This window comes from Bos javanicus, chromosome 5, assembly GCF_032452875.1.
Source record: "Bos javanicus breed banteng chromosome 5, ARS-OSU_banteng_1.0, whole genome shotgun sequence".
NCBI lineage: Eukaryota > Metazoa > Chordata > Mammalia > Artiodactyla > Bovidae > Bos > Bos javanicus.
The window spans coordinates 47815297-47841432 of NC_083872.1; the positions used below are offsets into that span (position 1 = coordinate 47815297).

General features: G+C 40.6%; 1 protein-coding gene across 5 annotated transcripts in view; it reads left to right on the forward strand.

The window, feature by feature from the left end:
- The window catches only part of GRIP1 (glutamate receptor interacting protein 1), a 305928-nt gene that overhangs the window by 214418 nt on the left and 65374 nt on the right, over positions 1–26136 (forward strand). For all 5 annotated transcript variants that reach the window (XM_061416574.1, XM_061416570.1, XM_061416571.1 and 2 more), the window contains 3 exons: positions 7006–7086; positions 19406–19475; positions 21100–21245. In XM_061416574.1, the coding sequence (XP_061272558.1) occupies positions 7006–7086; positions 19406–19475; positions 21100–21245 (297 nt within the window). The remainder of the gene's footprint in view (positions 1–7005; positions 7087–19405; positions 19476–21099; positions 21246–26136) is intronic.

Genomic DNA, 26136 nt, shown 5'->3' on the forward strand with positions numbered 1-26136 from the left:
TAACGTGCCCAGCCAGGACCAGCCAGTTTTAATTTCTAATTCCCAAAGGAGAGCATCTATTGGCACGGGCTAGGTGTAGCATCTTCCCTTTCTTGTCCATAGTGGCCAACAGTCAGTAAAAGACCTTGTAAGGATCAGTCAGATACATTGAGGGTCTAGTTTGCAAATAAGTCTGTCGAGTGGCCCCAAAATGTATTTACTATAATTGTAGAACATTTATGATGGGCAAACTATTGTAATCCAATACCTTCATTTATTTGAGAAGGGAAAATTGAGATTCAAGGGCAGAAACTCAAGGTCATAGAGCAAAGTGAATGTTAGATAAATCCTGGGTCTGTTGACTTGCACCTGTCTTTATCTATATTGTATTACACTGCCTCTTTAAAGAGATATTAAGGTTCCTAGCATGAAAGAGCAGGATTTCTGAGCTTCTGCCCTACTGACATTGTTTGTTGAATGGAGATGCTTATCCTGTGCACTGTGGGATGTTGAGCAGCATCTACTCACTACATTCCAGTAATGGAATGGCCAGCACAGCTGACTTTATCCATAGCAATATCCACTAAGTATTTACTTGTGCTATACATGTGTCTTTATTTTATGTGTATCCTCAATATTTGTTCATATAATGTAATCCATTATATATATTTGTCTAATCCATTATATATATAATGTATATACAAATATAAGTATATATATGTTAATGAAAGGTTAGGTTTTTAGGTTTAGCTTAGGTTTAAGCTCCTAAAAAACAGAAACTATGAATATGCATTGGAAGGACTGATGCTGAAGCTGAAGCTCCAGTACTTTGGCCTCCTGGTGCAAAGAGCTGACTCATTAGAAAAGACCCTGATGCTGGGAAAGATTGAAGGCAAAAGGAGAAGGGAGTGGCAGAAGATGAGATGGTTGGATGGCATCACCAACTCAATGGACATGAATTTGAGCAAACTCCAGGAGACAGTGGAGGACAGAGGAGCCTAATGTGCTCAATCCTTGGAGTGGCAAAGAGTCTGACAGTGACTGAACAACTATTAAACCCACTTTGCTTAATTCCAACTTGCTAAATAGGGGACTGGAAAAATGGAGCTAAAGCCATCTCCCTTGTCTTCCATTGTCCCAGAAATCAACCCATTTCAAATGAATAGAAACGATATAAAATAGGGCCAGGAAAAATATTTTTCCATCCTGTCATTCTCTCCTCCATTGCTCGTGGCAGACATCACTAGTTGATTTCTGTTGAGCCTAGACACAGCATCAGAACCTCAATAAAACACTCTAATTACTCATTACCAATCTACTGGTATACATTGAAACTGCTGGAATCCAGATAATCTTTTTTAGCCAATTGAGAACGTGAATATTTGTAAGATATCACTGCATGAGATATGAGCTATTTCAAGACTGCCCTGCCCTTTTCGATTCACTTCTGATTGTCTGGATGTGAACCACCATCCATTTCCAGTTCTTCCTCAGATATATACCCCGATACTAATTCCCAAACTGCTAGATCTCAGAGATTACCTATGTCTGTTTTATAAACATCCTAAGTGACACAGACAGTGGTTAAAAAGCTTGATTATGAGTACACTTTGCCTGAGTCAGACACGACTGAGTGACTGAATTGAACTAAACTGATCTCTTTACATGGGCACCACCACCCAAAAAAATTGTAGTAACATTAAAGGAATTTTTCTTATACTAAAGTTGCTTATAATCCCATCACTCTAATAAACAGAAACTTTTTATATGTCTTTACGAAAGTCCTTTACCATACATATAATTTTGTAAAGCTATAATCATATGCACAATTTACAGTTTGCCTTTTTCAGTACTATCTTTTAAATACCAGTGTACAATATCATGAATTCTTGAAGTTTCTACTTTAATGCTGAAATTGTTTTGTTGGAAAAAATACAGCTTTGTCTTTGAGAGAAGCCTCAACGAAAAATTCTATCAAATGATGTTTGCCATTATTACTAGAGTCCCCAGTGTTTTTCTCTGAGTGAGTGGGACTTAAACATTCACATTTACCCACCTTATAGTCCCTTTATTTTTTTGAATCTCACAAGGTGTCCCGATTGATGAATTATTATGTGGTGGTTATCTTACTGTGCCAACAATGAATGCTTCAGGCGGAAAGAGCAGACCAATTGGAAAGAAGGAGGCCTTTGTTTACCCAAATGTGTTTTTAATTATAGTATTAACAAAGATAAAGCAAAACCAGGGAAGCACAAAATAACCACATGGGAGTCTAAGAAAATAAACATCTTGTTTACTTCTTCTAAACCTATTGTTTCTCCAAATATTGGCTCTTTTTCTTCTTTATTAGCGTTTCCTTAAGAAACCCCAAATTAAATGTGCCTTCACTTTAACAGACAAATAATTGTATGGGGGAAAAAATTACCAAATAGAAAATAAATCATGTTGATGTTTAAAGATTCAAATGAAGCCACAGCTTGATCAAAGAGATTCATTTGTTGATATTTGTTCATCATTATAAATATTTCAAATCTTATGTAGTCAAAAGTAATCTATTACTGTTTTCCAGGAAGTGATAATGTCTCCTCCCGTGTCATTAACAATATTAATCTTGGTCAAGATTCCCTGCATTAAAAATGTAAAGCAAAATTTTGCTATAGTAACTAATTTAGATCTGTGTTTTCCGCCCTTATGAATTAACAACTCACTGTATAGCATCTTGGGCAAGATGTCATAGACATACATGGACACATACATACAAACAATACATTCCCCACCCCTTTCACAGAACAGAGACATCACTTTGCCAACAAAGCTCCATACGGTCAAAGCTGTGGTTTTTCCAGTAGTCATGTATGGATGTACATGAGAGTTGGACCGTAAAGAAGGCTGAGTGGCAAAGAATTGATGCTTTTGAACTGTGGTGCTGGAGAAGACTCTTGAGAGTCCCTTGGACTGCAAGGAAATCAAACCAGACAATCCTAAAGGAAATCAACCCTGAATATTCATTGGAAGGATTGATGCTGAAGATGAAGCTCTAATACTTTGGTCACCTGATGCAAAGAGCCAACTCACTGGAAAAGACCCTGGTGCTGGGAAAGATTGAGGGCAAAAGGAGAAGTGGGGGCAGAGGATGAGATGGTTAGATAGCTTCATAACTCAGTGGACATGAATTTGAACAAACTCTGGGAGATAGTGAAGGACAGGAAGCCCAGTGTGCTGCAGTCCGTGGGGTTGCAAGGAGTCAGATACTACTTAGCGACTGAACAACAACCCCTTTCACAGAGAATGTTTTCATAAAACCAGCAACACTAAAACAAACATACATGAAATGAGTTTTATAAATAGTGAAGCTTTTTGTTCCTCTAAAGCTTCTAGGACATTTACTTATGAACCATTTGGGATACTTTATCCAAGTAATAGAATAATCTATTCCTGTTACACTCATCACGGAGAAGGCAATGGCACCCTACTCCAGTACTCTTGCCTGGAAAATCCCATGGACGGAGGAGCCTGGTGGGCTGCAGTCCATGGGGTCTCGAAGAGTCGGACAAGACTCAGCGACTTCACTTTCACTTTTCACTTTCATGCATTGGAGAAGGAAATGGCAACCCACTCCAGTGTTCTTGCCTGGAGAATCCCAGGGACGGGGGAGCCTGGTGGGCTGCCTTCTATGGCAGAGTCGGACACGACTGAAGCGACTTAGCAGCAGCAGCAGCAGCAGCAGCAGTTACACTCATGAACACTTAGGTGGGGGCTGTCTGTTTGGCTCCCATCCTATTTCCTCTACTGGATTAACGTGTTCATAAGAGATCTTTCAGTTGCAAGCCACAGAAAATGCACACAAGCTAATTTAGACGGGAAAAGGTGTTTCCTAGGAGCATACAGGTGTTTCACAGCCTTTGGGGACAAGGAATGTAGGCAGTCCCAGAGAGGGCTAGAACCAGGAGCTGTCGAGGCCAACCACTGGCCCTGTCCAAGACCTTGCACATCTCCTTAAGTACATTTGTTTCTTTCTTCTTCTTCCAATAGCAGCCTAGCTATTGGGGCATTTGGTCTAAATGAGCTTCTTCCAAATGCCCTCTCTGCCCCCAATCTGCATGCTAATTCCAGATTCTTAAACTTTCTCCTTTGGTGATGGGAAGAAGATAACAATTAGCCTTCACAGAGACTCAGGAAAGTGATGAAAGGAAAAGATTGAGAAATCTTTTAGAAATAAATATTGGTGATTCTTGTAGCACCCAAAGTAAGAGAGTAAAGCACACCTTGATGGTTGCTATCGATACTTAACTGCATTTCTCTTTTTCTGCCCCAGTATATTCAAATTGGCCAGTCATCTTGAAGTCTACAGGCTTCCCTGGTGGCTCAGGTGGTAAAGAATCCACCTGCAGTGCAGGAGACCTGGGTTCAGTCCCTGGGTTGGGAAGATCCCCTGGAGAATGGAACGGCTACCCACTCCAGTGTTCTGGCCTGGAGAATTCCATGGACTGTACAGTCCATGGGGTCACAAAGAGTTGGACACAACTAAATCATTTTATCTACCTCAGATGGGAAATGGGAAGGATACAAATTCCTCTTGAATAAATAAGCAAATAAATGTATGTTGTTCTTCCTGGCATCTCTTAGTTGAGTCTTCATTGAGGACGACGGCAAGGCTGAAGATAGGAGCTCAGGGTCTATGACACTGACCGAGCCACAGATGACCCACCAGGAGCATTAAGAAGAGAGGAAGGAAGTGGGGGAAGGCAACAGATTCCCTCAGGTGCTGCCTGGGAAGTGAGGAAAGAGCTGGGAGGAGAGGAAGGGCCCAGAAAGGGCAGACTTGCCTTTATCAAGTGGCCCCAGCTGAAACTGACGAGGGCTATTTGGGAAACCTTCACACATGAATTTTTAGACGCCCAGAGCGCCCAGAGAAATCAAAATTTTACTGTCTTCTCCAGTTTGTCTATGGTGATTATTCTGAGTTAGAAGATCAGGTTCTTCTAAAAGGTTTTCTGTCCAGATTCTTCATGGGAAAGTAGAGAAGACCAGAAAGATCAAGTTAAGGCAGAACCAGGAAGGAATTACTGTGTTTCTATGGGGCCATCCCAACTTTCAGCTCTACAGAGACTCAAAATGTGTTAAATATGTGATTAACAAATTGGACTCGGGCCTTGGGACCTTGTAGTTCTACCCACATCACAGCTGCTGTAGTTAATTCTGTGTGTGCAGGCTGGGGAGCCACCTTGGGGCAGAATCAAGCAGAAAAAAGTGACTTCACTGAGCCATCCCACAAACTTCCCCTTATGCTTATGTTTCCTTTGCTCCTGGCTAGCCCTTCCCACCTTTTTCTAAAACTTCCAGAAAGGATCATAGTCGTTAGCTACTTAGTATGAATAGATATTATCTCTTCAGAGGCTATTTCCATTTTAACCGCATCTCTAATTGAAGGCTTCCCAGACGAAGGAATTTTAAGAATATATTTAAGAATATGTAGCAATTCTTTGCTTTTCAAAAATTAGTCATTCCTGGTCAACTCACAGTAGCTCTATACAGGGCTGAGAGTCAAATAGGACACAGTGCTTCCCTCTCTACTGCTAGGCTAGCTTACTTCTCTGTTGCTTGGCCAACATCTGAACCCACCTTTGCTCTGTCCCAGCACTCCCTATTCTCCTCTTCTCTGAATCCACCACATGATCCAGAAAGTAGGGTCATCTTTGGTGCAGCTGGGACCTCTCGGGTCCCCCTGTTTCAACTCTGTGCTCAGCATTCAGTGCAGTTGGTTGTGGTCAAGACCATTCTGGTTGTGAGATATTTTGAATATCAGTCCTACTACTGCGCCTTTAAGTGTTCTTTTTACCCATTGACCTTACAAATTAAGGTACCTCCTGCCTCCTCCATGTCAACGGCCATCACAGCTAACTGAAGTCTTTCCTGAAATCTATTACTACCAGCCATGAATGGAAAAACAAACAAAAAACCTGCTGAATAATTGTTGTTGTTCAGTCACTAAGTCATGTCCAACTCTTTGCGACCCCATGAACTGCAGCACAGCAGGCTTCCTTGTCCTTCACTATCTCTCAGAGTTTGCTCAGACTCATGTCCATTGAGTCAGTGATGCTATACAATTATCTCATCTTCTGTCGCCCCCTTCCCCTCTTGCCCTCAATCTTTCCCAGGATCAAGGTCTTTTCCAACAAGTTGGCTGTTCGCATCAGGCAACCAAAGTATTGGAGCTTCAGCTTTAGCACCAGTCCTTCCAATGAATATTCAGGGTTGATTTCCTTTAGGACTGATTGACTGGTCTGATCTCCTTGCTGTCCAAGGGACACTCAGTAGTCTTCTCCAGCACCACAATTCGAAAGCATCAATTCTTTGGCACTCCACCTTTTTTATGGTCCAACTCTCACATCCGTACGTGAACTACTGGAAAACCCAGTTTTGACTATAGTGACCTTTGTCGGCAAAGTGATATCTCTGCTTTGTAATATGCTGTCTAGGTTTGTCATGGCTTTTCTTCCAAGGAGCAAGCATGTCTTAATTTCATGGCTGCCATCACCGTCTGCAGTGATTTTGGAGCCCAAGGAAATAAAATCTGCTGAATAATAAACTCTGGAAAAAATAAAGTTGGGGAAAAAAGAGCATAACTACTGTTGGTCCTTCAACTTTACTATACCTAAGAATTACCTGGCGAATATGTTTGAAATGTAGATTTCTAGTCTTTATCTTCAGCAATTCTGATCCCATAGATGTGGGATATTTCAGAAATCTATATTTTTAACTTGCATCCTAGGTAAATTTGAGATGCTATCTGAATCACACTTAAGAGATACTGAACTCGATTGTTACTGTGAATTACACACTGTTGCCTGTGGGTAGGATGTCTGTTCTTTACCAGAAGCTTAGTTTATCAGGATTTTACATCAGTTCTCACAGCTTTAACTACAGATGATGACGATACAAGTATTCCTGATGCCTTGTCATTGACTGGGGCTCCATTCTTCCTCATCTTCTATAAACACCTTCTTTCTTGTTTTGAAATTACAGAGTCTGTCATCCCCAGTAGTGGAACATTTCACGTAAAGCTCCCTAAGAAACACAATGTGGAACTTGGAATAACCATAAGTTGTAAGTAGAAGTGACTTTTTTTTTTTAATTTAGAATTTTAAGGAGACATTAGCAAGTTGTCTTGTCAAATGGTTTACAGGTGTGGCCAGCGTCTTAAGTGTCATTGCCAAGTTTCACCTAAAGATACAAAAGTGTGGAGCCAATCACTCACTTGCCGACACTTAATAGCCCTGTGAATGGGGCAAGTTACTAGGTTTCTTCAGTCTTAGGTTTCTTCCCCTGTTGAATGGAAATAAGGATATCTGCAAAATATCCTCATTTTGTAAATTATTCAAAGTATTAAATAAAATAACATATTTATATGCCTAGGATAGCCCCTGGCAAACAGTAAGTACCCAATAATATGTGACTCACACACCCCACATGAATAATTACATGAGCGTATGAAGGCATAGAGGCTCTCTATATTTCAGTATATCGCAGATTGTTTTCACAGTAATCTATTGAGACTATCTTCCCATCTGTCCACTATGCATCTGTAATCCACTTGCAAGAATAAAATCATGTCTTTTTCTTCAGTAACTTCCTGAATTCCTCCATGGCACAAGGTGCTTGGGTAACCAAGCCAAAAAGAAAAGCAGAGCATATAAATGTGTTTAATTCCCTCTTTTCTCAGACTCTAGATTTATAACTGCTGTGGTTAAAACAACTTTGAAAATTTCAGCCCCACTGGAATTCTATAGAATGGAAATTGAGGTTTCTGTGCTTTTACTATCCATAAGCTAAGTTCATCCATAAATGCTCCAAGAAAATGAAGGAAATGATTAATTCATGAAGACCAAAGGAGACTTAGAAGCAACATCTGTGACCGAGGGGTGTCCGTACCGGAGACGGTGAGGAGGCTGAATAAAGTGCCTCACTGTGCTCTGTCAGATAGCATTACATCAGTGGCTAAGGCGAAAATAGAGAGTTCTCAAATGGTCATATGAGATGGGATCTGTCCAAGTCAACGCTAACAGTATAAATTTAATACTGAAAAGGAAGTCTTCTTAATAACTGATAAACCACACGTACCTAATGCAGCACCAAAAATAGTGCTACTACAATACAGAATCAGTGTTAAGAACAATAAGCCTTGTATACGAGGGCCTATGTCTCCCCCAGTCCCCTTAAATGGAGGGAAAAGTAGGACTGATGTATGTGATGTGTCTCTGTAGCGTAAGCAGAAAGATGAAATAGGATTTTGGAGACTCCAGACCTGTTCTAGGTGCCGCTAAAGTCATTTGTGCTTTTCCTTGGGTCGCTAACCCCTCAGTTTATTCATTACGAAGCAAAGATGGTATGCCGTTGTTCTGTCAACAGCTCTGCTTGCTGAGATGAGGGAGTTCATCAGAACTTACTACTCGGAAAATCCTTGGGGCTCTGGGTGGCTTCCGTGACCCCCATGTAACTTTAACCTTGCTCTCATTTATTGTGTTTATTCTGTTCCATTCATTCAGTCCATCTAATTAGCCATGAACGTGGAACTCCTGGGAGTTGGGCAGCGCATAGTTTGCTGGCTGCATGCTGAGGCCCTGCCTTCACCACGTTCTTTTCCTCCCCTGCCTTCATTCAGCAAAGACACTCAGTGCTGAGGCCCAGGCTGTTTTGAGTCTTAGAAGTGCTCACTACTGGTGCACATACAGAAGACACTATTCCTCGGAAGCTTCTGTCACCACATGTTTTGACACACTGTTATTTTACTCTCAATTTTACTCTCAAATTTTACTTAAGAGAATGGTCTTTTTTAATGCAATAGATTTATTCTTTTTCTGAAGAGCAACTTTATTTATTTTTCTTTTCCATCATGGTTTATCACGGGATATTGAATATAGTGTCCGTGCTATACAGTAGCGCCTTGTTGTTTATCCATTCTGTATGTAATAGCTTGCACCTGCTAATCCCAAACTCCCCATCCGTCCCTCGCCCAGCCCCCATTCCCCTTGGCAAGCACAAATGTGTTCTCCACATCTTTGAGTCCGTTTCATCGATAAGTTCGTTTGTGTCGTATTTTAGATTCCACGTATGAGAGATATCTTGTGGTGTTTGCTTTCTCTTTCTGACTTGCTGCACTTAATATGATAATGTCTAGGTCCATCCATGTAGCTGTAAATAGCATTATTTTATTCTTATTTATGGTTGAGTAGTATTCATGGGCCAGAGAAGGCAATGGCATCCCACTCCAGTACTCCTGCCTGGAAAATCCCATGGACGGAGGAGCCTGGTGGGCTGCAGTCCATGGGGTCGCTAAGAGTCGGACACGACTGAGCGGCTTCACTTTCACTTTTCACTTTCATGAATTGGAGACAGAAATGGCAACCCACTCCAGTGTTCTTGCCTGAAGAATCCCAGGGACAGGGGAGCTTGGTGGGCTGCTGTCTGTGGGGTCACACAGAGTTGGACACGACTGAAGCAACTTAGCAGCAGCAGCAGTATTCATGGGCAGAGGACCCTGGTAGGCTGCAGTCCATGGGGTCGAGAAGAGTCGGACATGACTGAGCGACTTCACTTTCACTTTTCACTTTCATGCATTGGAGAAGGAAATGGCAACCCACTCCATTGTTCTTGCCTGAAGAATCCCAGGGACGGGGGAGCCTGGTGGGCTGCTGTCTGTGGGGTCACACAGAGTTGGACACGACTGAAGCAACTTAGCAGCAGCAGCCGCAGTATTCCACTGTGTATATGCACCACATCCTCTTTATCCATTCATCCATCAGTGAACATTGACGTTGTTTCCATGTCTTGGTTATTGTAAATAGTGCTGCTATGAACATAGGGGTGTATCTTTTCAAATTAGAGTTTTGTCCAGATACATGCCCAGGAGTAGGATTGCAAGATCATGTGGCAACCTATAATAGATTTATTCTTAAAAATTAATATACATAAAAATATAATTTAACTATAAAGGAGAGTATCCCTTTAAAAACTAATCCTGTGATAAATTCTTTTTTTTAAGTCAGTATTTTTCATGTTCAGTTTGTTTCAGGTGTAGCCATGTACAAACAACGACAAAATATTTTATTCATATAGAGAACCATATAAAATTATACTTTATGATGATGTTATATATGTTCTAAGTATTACTTCTTCTAAAACTGATTTTAATACCAATCATGAAAAAAAAACGCAAAACCCACACAAGAACTTCCTGAATTTTAGCAGCTGTGAGCTAAAGCTATTCATGGTTAACAGTGGTGAACTAAAGCTACTCATGGAAGCTCAAGTCTGTGCTGTTCCTGGGTGAAGAAATGATACGTAAGTTTGTCACACATGCCTATCAGCCCTTCCAGAGCTCCAGCTCCGTTTACACAACTAATCATCACCATCATGAGTTTGTGTCTTCCTGTAGAAAATACTCAGATTTTGCCAGTTGAGAAAGTAGAATTTGCTAAAGGAAAAAACGGAATCCGTTTCCTTGTTATGGAATAGCAAATTCCTAAGGTCTGGCGCAGTTCCTGGCACCCACGAGGTGCTTGTTTAACTCCTCTTTGTTGGGGGGTGAATGAGGAGTCTATCTGTACAGAGTGTTGTTCTAACCCGTGTGCACTCCAGGATATGAGCCTCTGAGGGAGATGAGGGATACAGATGTATACGCAAAGGCTACTGCATGACCTGAAGAAGCGAGAATGTAGAAAATCATGACTAGCAAGGACTCAGAGCCCCAAGTGCCCCACTTTCCAACCCTCTTGATCTCTCTGTACTGAGTTTCTTTGTCTATAACAGGGAGTACTTGGTACATTCTCTGTAGCATTATTGTGAAGATTAAATAAGTTGCTACGTGTAAGGTGCCCAGAATACATTGTGAACTGTAATGAATGTTACTTATTATAATAATCGATATTTCTTTTCCTCATAGAACCTCATGAAATATTTTAAACAAATCACTACCTCACAAAATTTAGTGCCAATCATAATTATCCTATCTGAGTAGGAAATCAAAGGACCCTCCTGTCATACAGATACATAGGGATGGTAGGAAAGCCAAGGCACTACAGGGGTTCATGGGTGTTTCTCACTATCTTTATACAAAGTCCTCTTTCTGTATCTGCATCATGTGAAAGCTCTGAGTAGTGGGAAGCAGGCCTCCTTCCTGGGAGACATGCCTTCAGACCCTTCTCACTTGGCTTAAGGCTCACTCTTCATACCTAATTGACTGAGAAATGAGTCCCTCTGAGTCTGGATATGGTGAGCAGTTTTAGACTAATTTTCTTAAGTTCCTGATGAGACATTCATAGCACATTAGCATCAGGCATTACTTTTATTGATGTTATTGCTATAATATGGAGTCATTTATAATGGCAAATAAAGCAGAACAGCCTAGCAGAAGGGTGCAGTTTGGGACCCAAAGCAGCATCCTGAAGCTCTGACACCTCAGCCAATCAGAAACCAGAGCCCATACCTTTCAACACAGCTCACCTGCCCTTCCAGTCAGAGATCTCTGGTTGTCTCTGCCATGTCTGCTGCTGCTGCTGCTGCTAAGTGGCTTCAGTCGTGTCCGACTCTGTGCGACCCCATAGACGGCAGCCCACCAGGCTCCGCCATCCCTGGGATTCTCCAGGCAAGAACACTGGAGTGGGTTGCCATTTCCTTCTCCAATGCATGAAAGTGAAAAATGAAAGTGAAGTCGCTCAGTCGTGTCCGACTCTTCGAGACCCCATGGACTGTAGCCCACCAGGCTCTTCCATCCATGGGATTTTCCAGGCAAGAGTACTGGAGTGGGGTGCCACTGCCTTCTCTAGTTGTCAGTAAAGACCTTTTGGTATGGATGTTTTCTTTTGAGGTTTTATTACATAAGAGTTTTATCTGCTTTGTACCGTGCATGGCAGTAAATAGTTCGTGTGTTTTCTCATTTCATCCTGAAAGTGGCCTTATAACATCTGTGCCCATTTTACAAAGAGGAAAGTAAGACTCAGCTGGATAACCTGCCCAAAGACCCAGAGCTAATAAAAGGCCAAACGGGGATTTAAACCCTTTCTGTTTGACTTCACGTTGGCTGTGCTGTCAGACTACCACTCATCCCTGTCACCCTCTGATTGATGAATCTTCCTGGATCCTAAATCACAAAAGCAAAAGACAGCATTTGGGGAGCACAGTTAATTTGTCAACTTTCCTTTTCAGTTGACTGGACTGTTTGTAGGAGCAAAGGCTTGCTTTATTTTTTTGTAAAATCATAAAGCAGCCTTTCTAACAAGCACAGTAAATCTGTCATTTTTGCCTTAAATCTCAAATGTTTTTAGAAGAGAAAGTTTCATGTTTTTTTGGCCAATTTTGCTAAAAACTCTCCTCACTGCTCCATCTCAAATCAAATAACTAGTTTTACTTGTTAGGTAGTATATATTTTAATGTATATGTATATATGATTATAATGAAAGTAAAACTGAATGATTGTGTGAGTGTGTGTGTGTGTGTGATTACATCTCCAATGTAGTTTGCACAGTTTATCAGGCCCTTTGAGCAAAGTCCTTTGACGAGCAGAGGAAGTCCCATGAATGACTAGACATTATAGAATGCTCTTGGAATGACTCACATTTAATTAGCTTCAGACTTCAAGAGATTTCACCTATCTTCAGATATAGAAAAAGTATTTTAAACAAAAGATAGGAACTATCATTTCTACCTCTTCCAACAACTGTTTGAGAAGAAAAGAAGCCACATTCACTGTAAAAACCGGTTTCTGACAGGGACAGACAACCAGTGATTTTAAAACGTGAGGAGTCAATAGATGAGAGCTTGACCACAGACATTTAGCTGTGTTCCTACCCCATATCTTCATTTTAAAATGGTACTATAAGCTTTTTCAAGAGGCAAAAACCCATAAGGAGAAGAGGAAATGAAAAATAGATAACAACAACCAAATTTGGAAGTGGCAAAGAAGATGGAAAAAGATTAAAGAAGCAGAAGGAAAAACTGACAATGAACTTGATTTGAGTTCCGAACTCCCGACAAGTCTGAGTGGTGGAATCAGGATGAGAGAGCTAAGAAGACAAGGGGACTGGCTGAACCTCTGTTAAGAATCAGTGAGTCCCAGGACTTCCCTGGTGGTCCAGTGGTTAAGACTTCTCCTTCCAGGGCAAAGGGTGCAGGTCGAGTCCCTGGTCAGGGAGCTAAGATTCCACATGCCTTGTAGCCAAAAAACCAAAACATAAAACAGAAACAGTATGGTAACAAATTCAATAAAGACTTTTTAAATGGTCCACATCAAAAATAAATAAATAAAAAGTCTTAAAAAATGAAAAGAATGAATGAGTCCCTTAGATGCCTTCCCCCACTCAGAACCACAAACCATCCCTCCCATTCCTGGCAAGCCCAGTTTTATCCTCTTGAAAACGTGAAAGGGAGGGTCTCTGGCTGAGAAGCCATAGCTGAATGGCCCAGTCCTGCTCTGGAAGCAGAGATCCAGTGAAATACTGAATGCGGAGGCTGCTGTTCTCCCTGAAGCTCTAAGAAGCCAGGTAGCCAGGCTTAATCCCCTCTGAGCGGAAGGAGGAATCAAGGCCATCTGACCCAAAGAGACAACCTGGCCAGAACTCTACAGTGACTACCATTACTCCAGGAGCCCCACTTTGGAGCACCAAGCTTTCAAACAGCTACTGTGCAGGGCCATCTGTAATGTGAACAGACAGCTAAGAAAAACACAAACACTTGGAAGAAAGAATCTAAGATGCAAGACTTTCACCAGAAACAAAGAGGAAACACAGAAACAGCACATGCAAGAAGAAGAAAACTTTAAAAAAGAAAACAAAAAAACACTCATTAACATCATCTGTATCCATGGATGGGGGGCACTGAGTACTGTTAATCAGTAGCCACTAGAAAGGGAAGAAACAGCTCTTGAAAAGTAAGAATATGGCAGAGATAAAAAAGTTCAATAGAAATATTGCATAATGTTGAAGATTTCTAGAAATTAGGACAAAACAACAAATAATGAAGACTAGAGACAGGAAAATTATACAAGATGAGCCCAAATAACACAATATCCAAATAATGGGCATTACAAAAAGAAAAGGAGACAAAAATATAAGGATTACTTTCAGAAACTACCCTGACAGTCTACTGGTTCAGATTCTGCACTTCCAGTATAGGGAGTGTAGGTTTGATCCCTGATCAGGGAGCTAAGATCCCATATACCTAGTGATGTGGCCAAAAATTGAAGGGAAAAAAAAGGAAATATTATCATAAGTTTTCTAGAATTGATGGCTATAAGTTTCCTAAAGGATGGATGAAAACAGACCCACACCAACGCATGTCATCATGAGATTTGAAAACACTGGGAGAAAAAGACAATCCTACAGGCTTCTGGGGTCGGGGGTTGTGGGGGGTGGGGGATGTTTTCACACAGTGTATCAGAACACAATAAATAGAGATGGGAATACCAGACCACTTTACCTGCCTCCTGGGAAACCTGTATGTAGGTCAAGAAGCAACAGTTAGAACTGGACATGGAACAATGGACTGGTTCCAAATTGGGAAAGGAGTACATCAAAGCTGTATATTGTCACCCAGCTTATTTAACTTATATGCAGAGTACATCATGCAAAATGCCAGGCTGGATGAAGCACAAACTGGAATCAAGATTGCCAGGAGAAATATCAATAACCTCAGATATGCAGATGACACCACCCTTATGGCAGAAAGTGAAGAAGAACTAAAGAGCTTCTTGATCAAAGTGAAAGAGGAGAGTGAAAAAGTTGGCTTAAAGCTCAACATTTAGAAAACTAAGATCATGGCATCCAGCCCCATGATTTCATGGCAAATAGATGGGGAAACAGTGGAAACAGTGGCTGACTTTATTTTTCTGGGCTCTAAAATCACTGCAGATGGTGATTGCAGCCATGAAATTAAAAGACGCTTACTCCTTGGAAGGAAAGTTATGACCAACCTAGACAGCATATTGAAAAGCAGAGACATTACTTTGTCAACAAAGGTCCCTCTGGTCAAGGCTATGGTTTTTCCAGTGGTCATGTATGGATGTGAGAGTTGGACTATAAAGAAAATTGAGCACCGAAGAATCAATGCTTTTGAACTGTGGTGTTGGAGAAGACTCTTGAGAGTCCCTTGGACTGCAAGGAGATCCAACCAGTCCATCCTAAAGGAAATCAGTCCTGAATATTCTTTGGAAGGATTGATGCTGAAGCTGAAACTCCAATACTTTGGCCACCTGATGCGAAGAGCTGACTCATTTGAAAAGACCCTGATGCTGGGAAAGATTGGGGGCAGGAGGAGAAGGGGACGACAGAGGATGAGATGGCTGGATGGCATCACCAACTCAATGGACATGGGTCTAAGTGAACTCCAGGAGTTGGTGATGGACAGGGAGGCCTGGCGTGCTGCAGTTCACGGGGTCGCAAAGAGTCAGACACGACTGAGCAACTGAACTGAACTGATGGTTTTTCCAGTAGTTATGTAGGGACATGAGAGCTGGACAATATTTGAGCAAACTCTGGGAGATAGTGAAGGACAGGAAAGCCTGGTGCTTAGCCTTTTTTATTGTCCAGCCTGGCGTGCTTCAGTCCATGGGTTACAAAGAGTCGGCTGAACAACAACAACAATCAAAATGACATCAGGCCTCTCAACCCATAGCAATTCTGGAATCTAGAAACCAATGGAAGAGTGCCTTCAAAGTTCTGCAGAAAAGGAATTTCTAGCCTAGAATTCACCATCTAGCAAATTTGAAAGTAAAACAAAGACAACTATGAAGGATTCAAAATACTCTCCTCCCAAGCGCTCCTCCTGAGGAAGCTATTAGAGAATGTGTTGTTGTTTAGTCCCTAAGCCATGTCTGACTGTTCTGTGACCCCGTAGACTGTAGCCCTCTGGGCTCCTCTGTGTCCCAGTCACTGAAAGTGTAAAGTCAGGAGGGAGAATTGGATTCAGGAGGCAAGGGCTTCAAGGATGCAAGAGGGAAGTGTTAAAAGATAAAATAAGGCATATTAAAAATTTTAAGAGTCTATTTGAGCAAAAACTTGATTCATATCTTACAGTGTCAAACCAGAAGTAGTTAGGAATGCTCTCCGAACAGGAGTCTGGAGATAGACATATACAGGAAGATTGGAGGCAAAGAAAGGAAATGATTTGATTGGCTATAAACCCTACTTGGCTACTTGTGACTCGTTGTCCTTAGTATTTTGATTTATAACCTTGTAAAAGCTTAGATTTTGGTTGGCTTCCATGGGCCAAGAAAGACAGATGAGATTGTTGGATGGCGTCACTGACCCAATGGACATGAGTTTGAGCAAGTTCTGGGAGTTGATGATGGACAGGGAAGCTTGGCATGCTGCAGTCCATGGGATCACAGAGTCGGACACAACTGAGGGACTGAACTGCACTGATATGATATCACTTTATGTGCCGTGCTAAGTCGCTTCAGTCATGTCCGACTCTGTGTGACCCTATGAACTGTACCCTGCCAGGATCCTCTGTCCATGGGATTCTCCAGGCAGAATACTGGAATTGATTGCCATTCCCTTCTCCAGGGAACCTTCCCAACCCAGGGATCAAGCCAGCGTGTCTTAAGCCTAACCCGCTTTAGCAGGCAGGTTCTTTAACACTAGTGCCACCTGGAAAGCCCAATATCACTTTATATATAGAATCTAAACTATGATACAATGAACCTATTATGAAATAGAAACAGACATGGACATAGAGAACAGACTGGTCGTTGCCGAGTGGGGAGAGGGCTGGGGAAGGGATGGAATGGGAGGTTGGGGTTAGCAGATGTAAGCTTTCATATATAGGATGAATAAACTAGGTCCTGCTGTATAGCTCAGGGAACAATATTCAACATCCTGTGATAAGCCATAATGGAAAAGAATATTAAGAAAAAATGTGCATATATGTATAACTGAATCACTTTGCTATATAGCAGAAATTAATACAACATTGTAAATCAACTATACTTCAAGAACATTTTTTAAAAAGATAAAGCATGGTGCTAGGGTGTACAAACCATGACTGAGCCCTCAAAGCCCCAAATCCCTGGCCACCTTTAAACATGCATGGTAAGCATGGTAGTGACCGTGTCAGGGGCTCTTACAGATTTGGGCCCGCTTCTGGGTTCAGTTTCATCACTCCAGTGGACATCCACCCTGATGAACCTTTCAAACCTCAAGTTGGAACTTGATTAAAAGAGAAACAGAAGAAGGTAGTAAACATGAAATGGCCTCCATACATGTCTGCTGCTGCTGCTGCTGCTAAGTCGCTTCAGTCGTGTCTGACTCTGTGCGACCCCATAGACGGCAGCCCCCTGGTTCCCCTGTCCCTGGGATTCTCCAGGCAAGAACACTGGAGTGGGTTGCCATTTCCTTCTCCAATGCATGAAAGTGAAAAGTGAAAGTGAAGTCGCTTAGTCATGTCCGACTCTTAGAGACCCCATGGACTGCAGCCTACCAGGCTCCTCCGTCCATGGGATTTGCCAGGCAAGAGTACTGGATTTGCCATTGCCTTCTCCAATACATGTTTGTAGATCATTTGAAGTTTCAAACCTCTCTGCCAAGCTGTGTGGGTTTGTCCAGAGGTCAGTGTTATTTTCCTCTGTTAGAAGGATGACAGAGATGAATTTGATGTATTTTTGTTGCCTGTACTATTATTTTGTTTTAGCCCATTTCAGTGGACCATGAATTTTTTTAAAAACCAAAGGAAAATATCAAATGCTCTTTGACGGTCACTAAAGCTTGGGAAAATACTGTATAAATTCATTGGCAGATGGTAGGAAAGCTGTATTTACTGGTCAAAGTTTTTGTTTTTGTGCTCTATGCCCAGAACAATTTGCTGTTCTGAAATATAACATGAGTAAAACTGCTGAGTGTTTATATTTCTCTGGTGAAATTATAGCAAATCGTTGAGTAGAGGTTTAAATCATGAATTAATTATAGTGAACAGAATGTTTTGCATTCTTTGCTAGAAGCTAAGAATAATGATAGGATGAAGTCCCATTAACATTTACTGTGGACTAACTCAGTGGGTAAGGTATTGGTATATGTGTTTGCTTTTTCTTTCAATGATGTGTTGAGATATTAAACCATCTGTTCTTGTGCATAAACATTTTCCTGGGATTCATATGGGATTATGGGATATGACATGGTTCTACGATTATTATGGGGTGATCAACTGTTTATAATAAAATCTTACTTTAGGGGCCTTTTAATGATCCTTAAAAGGAAATCACTCCAGGCTTCAATGTTGGCAAAACATCTCCTCTTGGAGGCATATTGTTGTTTACAAATGTTGGTATGGTTCATTTTAATCATCAAATTCCTAAATTAAATGTAAATTTTCTAGGTCAAGATGATACTTTTGTTCTTACATGTACTATAATTCATTTTGAGGATTAATTATAAGACTAATTCCTAATTACTTTTCATTATTATTATTTCATTATCACCAAATAGAAATATTCATAAGAAAAGCTGTAAGCCCATAACTGACCCCTGTTCAGAATAATAGTTTTAAACTCAGTAAAAGTTACGTGTACATGTTTAGAATATAAATGTATATAAAAATACGTAGAATCAGTTCACATTTCTGAACATTTTCGGAGCACTCTAGGTATGAATTTGTGAACAAAACTTTAGGATTTATAGTCTATCTAGCAGAAGATTTCCTTCTGGGGGAAAAAAAAAATTACATCAGTGATTCTCACCCACTTTCCACACAGTACACTTGAGTAGTATGACAGGGCCCCATAAAAGAGTGGCACCTCCTCACTGGTAAGGAGTGAAAGAAGGGGTGGGAGAAGGGATTACATGTAAGTATCATCAAGCTGCTGCTGCTGCTAAGTCACTTCAGTCATGTCCGACTCTGTATGACCCCATGGACGGCAGCCCACCAGGCTCCCCCGTCCCTGGGATTCTCCAGGCAAGAACACTGGAGTGGGTTGCCATTTCCTTCTCCAATGCATGAAAGTGAAAAGGGAAAGGGAAGTCGCTCAGTTTCGTCTGACTCTTAGCGACCCCATGGACTGCAGCCTACCAGGCTCCTCCGTCCATGGGGAGCCCCTAATTGCTTTTAATACTGTACTGTTGGACTCTTCGTCCTTCACTTCACTCTGCTGAGAATCACAGATTGAAACAGATTTAATCCTGATGGACAGCTTTTCACTTGCTTTCTCCAGTTGCAAATTTAAAATAACTTTGCTTGCATTTTTAAGTTTCTAAGTACTTTAACACAAACATATTTTTATATCAAGAAGGGATAATGTACACATTTTTAAATTCATTTACTGATTCTCTTTGCTTTGCATACAAATTGAGCTTGTACTAACAGTTGCTATAAAATGAGACTTGTACAGTAATGGGTGAATCATGAATATAAAGGTGTGACTGTTCTATCCTCATTATTACAGCACCTTCCAGTAGAAAACCAGGAGACCCCCTGGTTATATCAGATATCAAGAAAGGCAGTGTGGCACACAGGTAAGAAAGATGGATTTACTGGTTCATCCCAAGGTATTTCTTAATTACAGCAGGAATGACTTCTTCCACACATGAGACAACCTTGTTAATGGGCCATGGTATTCTCAGTATTTTCCAGGCAGCCACAATTAATTGATCATATTTGACATCCCTAATGTTAATGGCATGTAGAGCTTTTCCTCAGTGTCACTTTATTTTTGCACCTAGTGCAGATAACCATCACCTAAAGATGCTTTTTAGGGTCTTTCATGAGTCCAACTTAGCCTTTCCTTCACTGATCATCTTCCACCCTTCACTTTTCCAGCTAAAAAACTGAAAGTGGCCCCAGTTATGAGAGTCACCTCACATGCAAATAATAGATTTGGGGAGAGTTTTACTAGATGCTAGAACGTCCTCCCTAGTCAAGCCAACGTCCTCCCTTGAGCCTCAAACAATGTGTATGTCTCCTATTTGATCCATTGACCTTGGACCTTTGATCCAAGGACTCTCAAACTTTTAATTTCACAGATCAAAATATTTTTAATTGATTAGGAATATTGATGTAAGACTGTTAACTTTCTTTTTCTTTTTCAGTTAAGGATTTTACAAATCTCATCTATTGTTATAGTCATTTCATTAGAGGAACATTTTAATACTCAAAAAGTAGGAAGGGCATTAGTTTAGGTATGTAGGTATAGGTTCAGATCCTGTGATAAGGAAACTCATAAATAGTTAGTTTCTCATACAGCAGTTGGCAGGTAGGCAGGCAACACAGGGCTGGAGAAGCACATCTGCCTGTCCTTTCCAGCTGGCTCTGATTGTTGTGATTTTCCAACCCTAGAGGGGATCAGGGGTGGTGCCCAGAGAGTCTGGCATGTGCGTCTTTAGGGGATGACCCAGAAGAAGGAAAGGAAGAGTGGAGACTAGGAAGCAGTTAGCAATCAGAATCATAGATATAATGCATAAAGGATGGTTCTTAGCAAAACGTAACCTTCCTTACAAATACGTGTGCATATACATATAGAAGCACCTATAAGCAAATATACATTCTCATTGTTTTTCTCATCTCATGATAGACCTTAAAAACTGTCAAGACCTGCAGCAGTCCATAACCAGTATGAGACCCTCAGTGGCCATTTTCCAGTTCACCTTTTCTCCCCACTGCAGCCACAGTGAGCTCCCTGGTTCAGGTGGAGATGCAGAGACACCAAAACCCTGACCTCCCCCAAGCCCATCCCACCTGACTCCCCTCGCTCCCTCTACCCTCTCCTATATCTGGACTGCCAAGGACCACAGGTGCAACAACGCAAAGAAGCATAAGGACGCCAGGGCCGTGTAAACCCAGGCTCATTACACACCTTCCTGGGAACCTCCGAATTCCTGAGCGACACGTAAATGGTTGTCCTGATCTAATTAAAGAAAGTAGAATAAAAATGTTTCTTAATGATCTGCAATTGAATGTTACAGCAGCCATCCACAATTAGACTGGAGAAAGGGGATATGTCAATAAAACGCAGTTTTTCAAAGTTGAAGAATCATATTTCCCCTAAAGACTACCATAATGCTACTTTATGCTGAATGCCTTTTAAATAACCTAGTTAAGTGTTCATCATTAAGCATGCATTTGCTATGCCTTTACTAACAGAACAGGAACCTTGGAACTTGGGGACAAGTTACTAGCCATAGATAACATCCGGCTGGACAACTGCTCCATGGAAGATGCAGTGCAGATCCTCCAGCAGTGTGAAGACCTGGTGAAGCTCAAAATCCGCAAAGATGAAGATAATTCAGGTATTGATCACCTCCGCAGTTAAGACTGATTTCTCTAACTGCCCATCTGTCACCAAAGATATTAGATCTTGATTTTTTACATACAACAGCTGGCTAGTGACATTGCAGCAGTGTTTTCTATAGTTAAGAGGGTCTTTAAATCGGGCGTTAAGAGTGTAGTTTGAATTTTAAATAATAGGGTTTTTTAATGATGTAATTAAGATATTTACATTACATAAATGTTACAGCTGCATTAAAATAATTTTTAAAGATGAAAAGTAAATCATCACCCGATACCACCCTAACAGAATAGAAATAATCATTTGCTAGTTGATGTTATATTACATAATAATAACTTCAGTGCATGTTCTATTTTTTATGTAGCTATATATACAATGGTACCACTTTACAAATCCTTAACAGCTATTTTAATTTACTGCCCATAGTTTATTCACCTTTCTTTTCTTCTGTCTTAGATTGCTCCCATTTGTTTCATTCTGTAGGTGGCACAATAATGGATATTTTCATGTGTAGATATCTTTATTCAACTTTTCTTCTTTTGAATTATTTCTTTAGGAAATATTCCTAAATAATAGAATGGCTGAGTCAAAATAAAAAGGGACTTTTTATGATTCCTGATGAGTCTTGTGCCATGTTGCTTTCTTAAAGGGCTATATCCATCTTTAGTGCTTCGAGTAATGTGTGAATACAGGGGTGCAGTGCTTCTCAGACTTGAGAAGGCCTCAGACCACCTGAAGACCTTGTTAAAACACAGTCCCTGAGCGCTAACCCCAGGTGGGGACTGAGACTATCATTTCTAGCAAACTTCATTTTGATGCTGCTGTGGCCAAGACTCAGTAATCTGAGTAGTCGCCTGCAGATCCCCTTTTATCTGATTTGGATAAGAACTCAAGCTAATCAAAACAAGAGTCAACTAACATCGGGATTTCTAAAAAGTGACATATATCTATAACATAAACATTTTATTTAAAAATGTACCGATCTTATGCGTGAAGCCAATACTTTCTGCTGACTATAGTTATAAATCTTTCAACTTGTTTGCCTAAGTCATACCCATAATACACAGTTTAAGATTTCTAGGTTTGGGGGAAGATGTTGTTTTGCTTTAATACAGTGAGATTTTAAAGAACTTAAAGCAATCTGAATGCTTACTCCAACTAGATTTTTATCTCCCTAATGTTTTCAAGTTTTCCCTCTATTTAATTATTCATTGATTTTTGCCCAATAATCCCCCTTATTGAATCTTTCCAAAGCATTTTACTTTTTCATAGTTCCAATATACTCATATTTCATAGGTTATATAAGATTCATCAAATTATACAGTTAAAATAACAAGTGAAACCGGCAGAAACAGGCTTGGAAATAAACCTAATTGACTCTAAATGTTAAGCTTTTGACTCAATTGTATACATATATGGCTCAGATGATACAGTGTCTGCCTACAATGCGGGAGACCCAGGTTCAATCCCCGGGTGGGGAAGATCCTCTGGAGAAGGAAATGGCAACCCACTCCAGTACTCTTGCGTGGAAAATCCCATGGGAGGAGCCTGGTAGGCTTCAGTCCATGGGGTCGAAAAGAGTCAGACATGACTGAGCAACTTTACTTCACTTCACTTTGACTCAATTGGTAGCAGAAACAGAGGCACATAGGGTGCTATTGATACAAAGGGAAACATTATTCTGAATCATTCAATGGCATTGGTCGGTATATTTTACAAAGAGGATGGAGAGTCACAATAAATCCAGTAAATTGGTTACAGGGAGATGGTTAAAAGAGTTTCTACTGAATAATTTCATCCCAACCAATAACGAGTAGTTCTCAATGTCCTGCAATCTCCTGGAATCTAATCCTCTAGATCCAGAGTTCACGGTCACATCAGGCCATGTGTTTGTGAGTACTATTCAGAGCCAAAACAAGTTGGTAGTTACATCCATCAGTACCACTGGTAAGGATAATTATATCCAAATATACTTTATAATGAACCTTTAAAAATATGCACAGATTTCTTCTAGTTCTTTCACAAGCAACTGATTTTCCTCACCAACATTTGCATTTCTCTCCTAACAAGCATACCTCAATGGTACTTTTGGGGGAGGATTTGTTTTAAAAGAAGGATAAAGCCTCCAGCATCAGGCTGGGTTCTGTCCTAGTGAAGAGGCAAAGCCCTGTGGAGAAACCCATTTCGCATGATTTGCCAAGCTAAGCAGATCTTAGCTACCTTCCTTGCAGAGTGCAGAAGCCAAGCCAGAGATGAATATGTATGATGTTTGTGGCTGGCAGTGTTCCCAGTTCCAAAACCAGGCAGTGCAGACACACGCTGAGAAGTTTCAGAAACAACTGAGCACTTGGAGAGCCACGTCTTACTTCAGTTGCTTCTTCCCTTTGGCTCATTTTTTCCCCCTTTTAGTTCTTTCCCCCTACAATCCCTATGCCTAATACTATGGTAAGGATCATGCTTGTTAGGTACTTTTTAAAAATTTATAAGTGTTTTCAATTTTTTAAATCTTAAAATCTCCCGTTGGAAACCATTCAACTAACCAAAATAAGACTGTAAATATAAGTGTTAAGAGATATTTACCCAAACCAGATTTTCTCAAGTCAGCATACTGAAACCTATACTCAGACACATTTTTATAACAGACCACTAACTGAACATTATCATCTGATCATTGATTTGGAACAATTTGAGTGTTTCCATATCCTTTTCCACTGTGAGAATACAAGTATAATTTGAGTAACCAAGTTCTTTTTTATTCACAGCAAAGCAAGGAGGGGATTATTCAGTGCAAAACTTGGACTTCGACTAGTTCAAGGCCGACTACATAGTCATAAAGAGCACACTTTTAAATCAGACCTGTGTTTAAAGTTCAGTTCTACTACATTTGAGCTGAATGCGTCTGGGCAAGTTACTTAACCTGCCTGAGATTCGGTTGTACTTTCAGTAATATGTGCAAAATAATACCCTCCTCGGGGTGCTGCTGTGGCTTGTTGAGAGAGTTACTGGCACAGTCAGTATTCAATAACTTGGGACTATTTGATTATTATTATTATATTCTGAAATGCTTTTCCCTACATTAGTTCTGATGCTAGGTCAAGATATAAGTGAGTGGAAAATAAGCACTATTCATGACAATAGTCACTGATTTTGAAAGTCTGACACTGTGCTTAATCTGAAATTAAGCTGGGGATTTAAATTGTCTCAATATTTGTCTCAATCCTTTGTCTCAATATTTGAATTGTAATCAGAATGGTAATATGCAGTATATATTCTTCACTCTCTAAAATATTACTTACACGAATATTGAACTTTCTATACCAGTAGACTTCAGGAGTCTTCCAGTTCTCTTTTTATTTATTTATTTACCTTGTTTTATTTGGTTGAGCGGGATCTTATGCTGCATGTGGGCTTTCTCAGTTGCAATGATCAGGGGCTACTCTTGGTTGTAGAGCACAAGCTTCGCATGGTAGTGGCTTCTCGTGCTGCAAAGCACAGGCTCTAGGGGCATGGACTTCAGTAGTTGTGGCACAGGGGCTCATTAGTTGTGGCTCTCGGGGGCCCTAGAGCTCAAGGGCTCCAGTAGTTGTGGTATACAGGCTTTAGTTGCCCGCGACATGCGAAATCTTCCCAGACCAGGGATCGAACCCATTTCCCCTGCATTGGCAGGCAGATTTCTATCCACTGTACACCAAGGAAGTCCCCAGTTCTTTCCTTAACTGTCTGCTCCTCTCCATCCTTGGTTCTGTCATCAGTTACAGAAAATTTATAATCGTACTTGATATAACTTGGTTTCCTAAACTAGTAATACTGCACTTGAGTTTAACAGATGTTACTTCTTCCAGCTGCACCAGTTTCATTGCTCTGCCTTGCACTTTACCCATGGAGATGGCAGGGCTATTTTCAAATATTGTTGAAGTGTTTATTTCTCATTCAGTCATGCCATTGGCATTTATTTAGTGTCTGTAAGGTACTAGGGACTGGCAGTCCTTAGATTAAAAAGGACACAATCTCTGCCCTAAATCAGTTACCACCTTATAGAGAAACAGAAGAAAATAATTAGCAGTATGATGAATGTTCTAGGTGTGTGTACAAAATGTTAAGAGAATATGAAGGCACCCATGTGAGACTGGGGAACTCAAGTAAATGCTTCTAGCAATCCTGATCTCGAAGGTATTTGGGATGTGTTATTAAAAATTAACAAGAGGAACCAAAGGAAGTCAGAGAGCATGATACATCCTAGTAGCACATACACTTAAAGTAGAAAGTTTGTGTAAGGACTCAGTAGTAGGTGAGGAGATAGATACACTGAAACCAGATCATTATGGTCCTTCTAACCTACCGTTTAAATTTTAAAACAAAAGCAAGATAAAATATTATTCCATTAAACACAATTTTTTTTCATTGGACTACATTTCACCTCTTAAGTGTGGAAAATTTAGGATCCAAATTGAGACACTATAAATATAAAATGGGCTTCCCAGGTGGCTCACTGGTAAAGAGTCCACCTGCCAACACAGGAGTTGTGGATTCAATACCTGGATCAGGAAGATCCCCTGAAAAAGGAAATGGAAACTCACTCCAGTATTCTTGCCTGGAGAATTCCATACTGAATTTTTCAAGACTTAGTACAAAAAATATAGAATATCTCAGTAATAATTTATTTAGATAGATTATATGTTGAAGTAGTACTTTGCCACATTGGGTGAATTATTAAGATTAATTTTTTTAGAAAAAGGAATTTGAATTTTACCCCAGAAGCCAATGGGGAGCCATTAAAAGATAAAAGAGCAGAGGAATGAGGCCATAGTATATTGTCAGTGACCAGTGCTTGCAATCACTTACTGAAGCATTAAAGATGCATTTAAGAGAGTCTGGATTAACTCTGTTTCTAG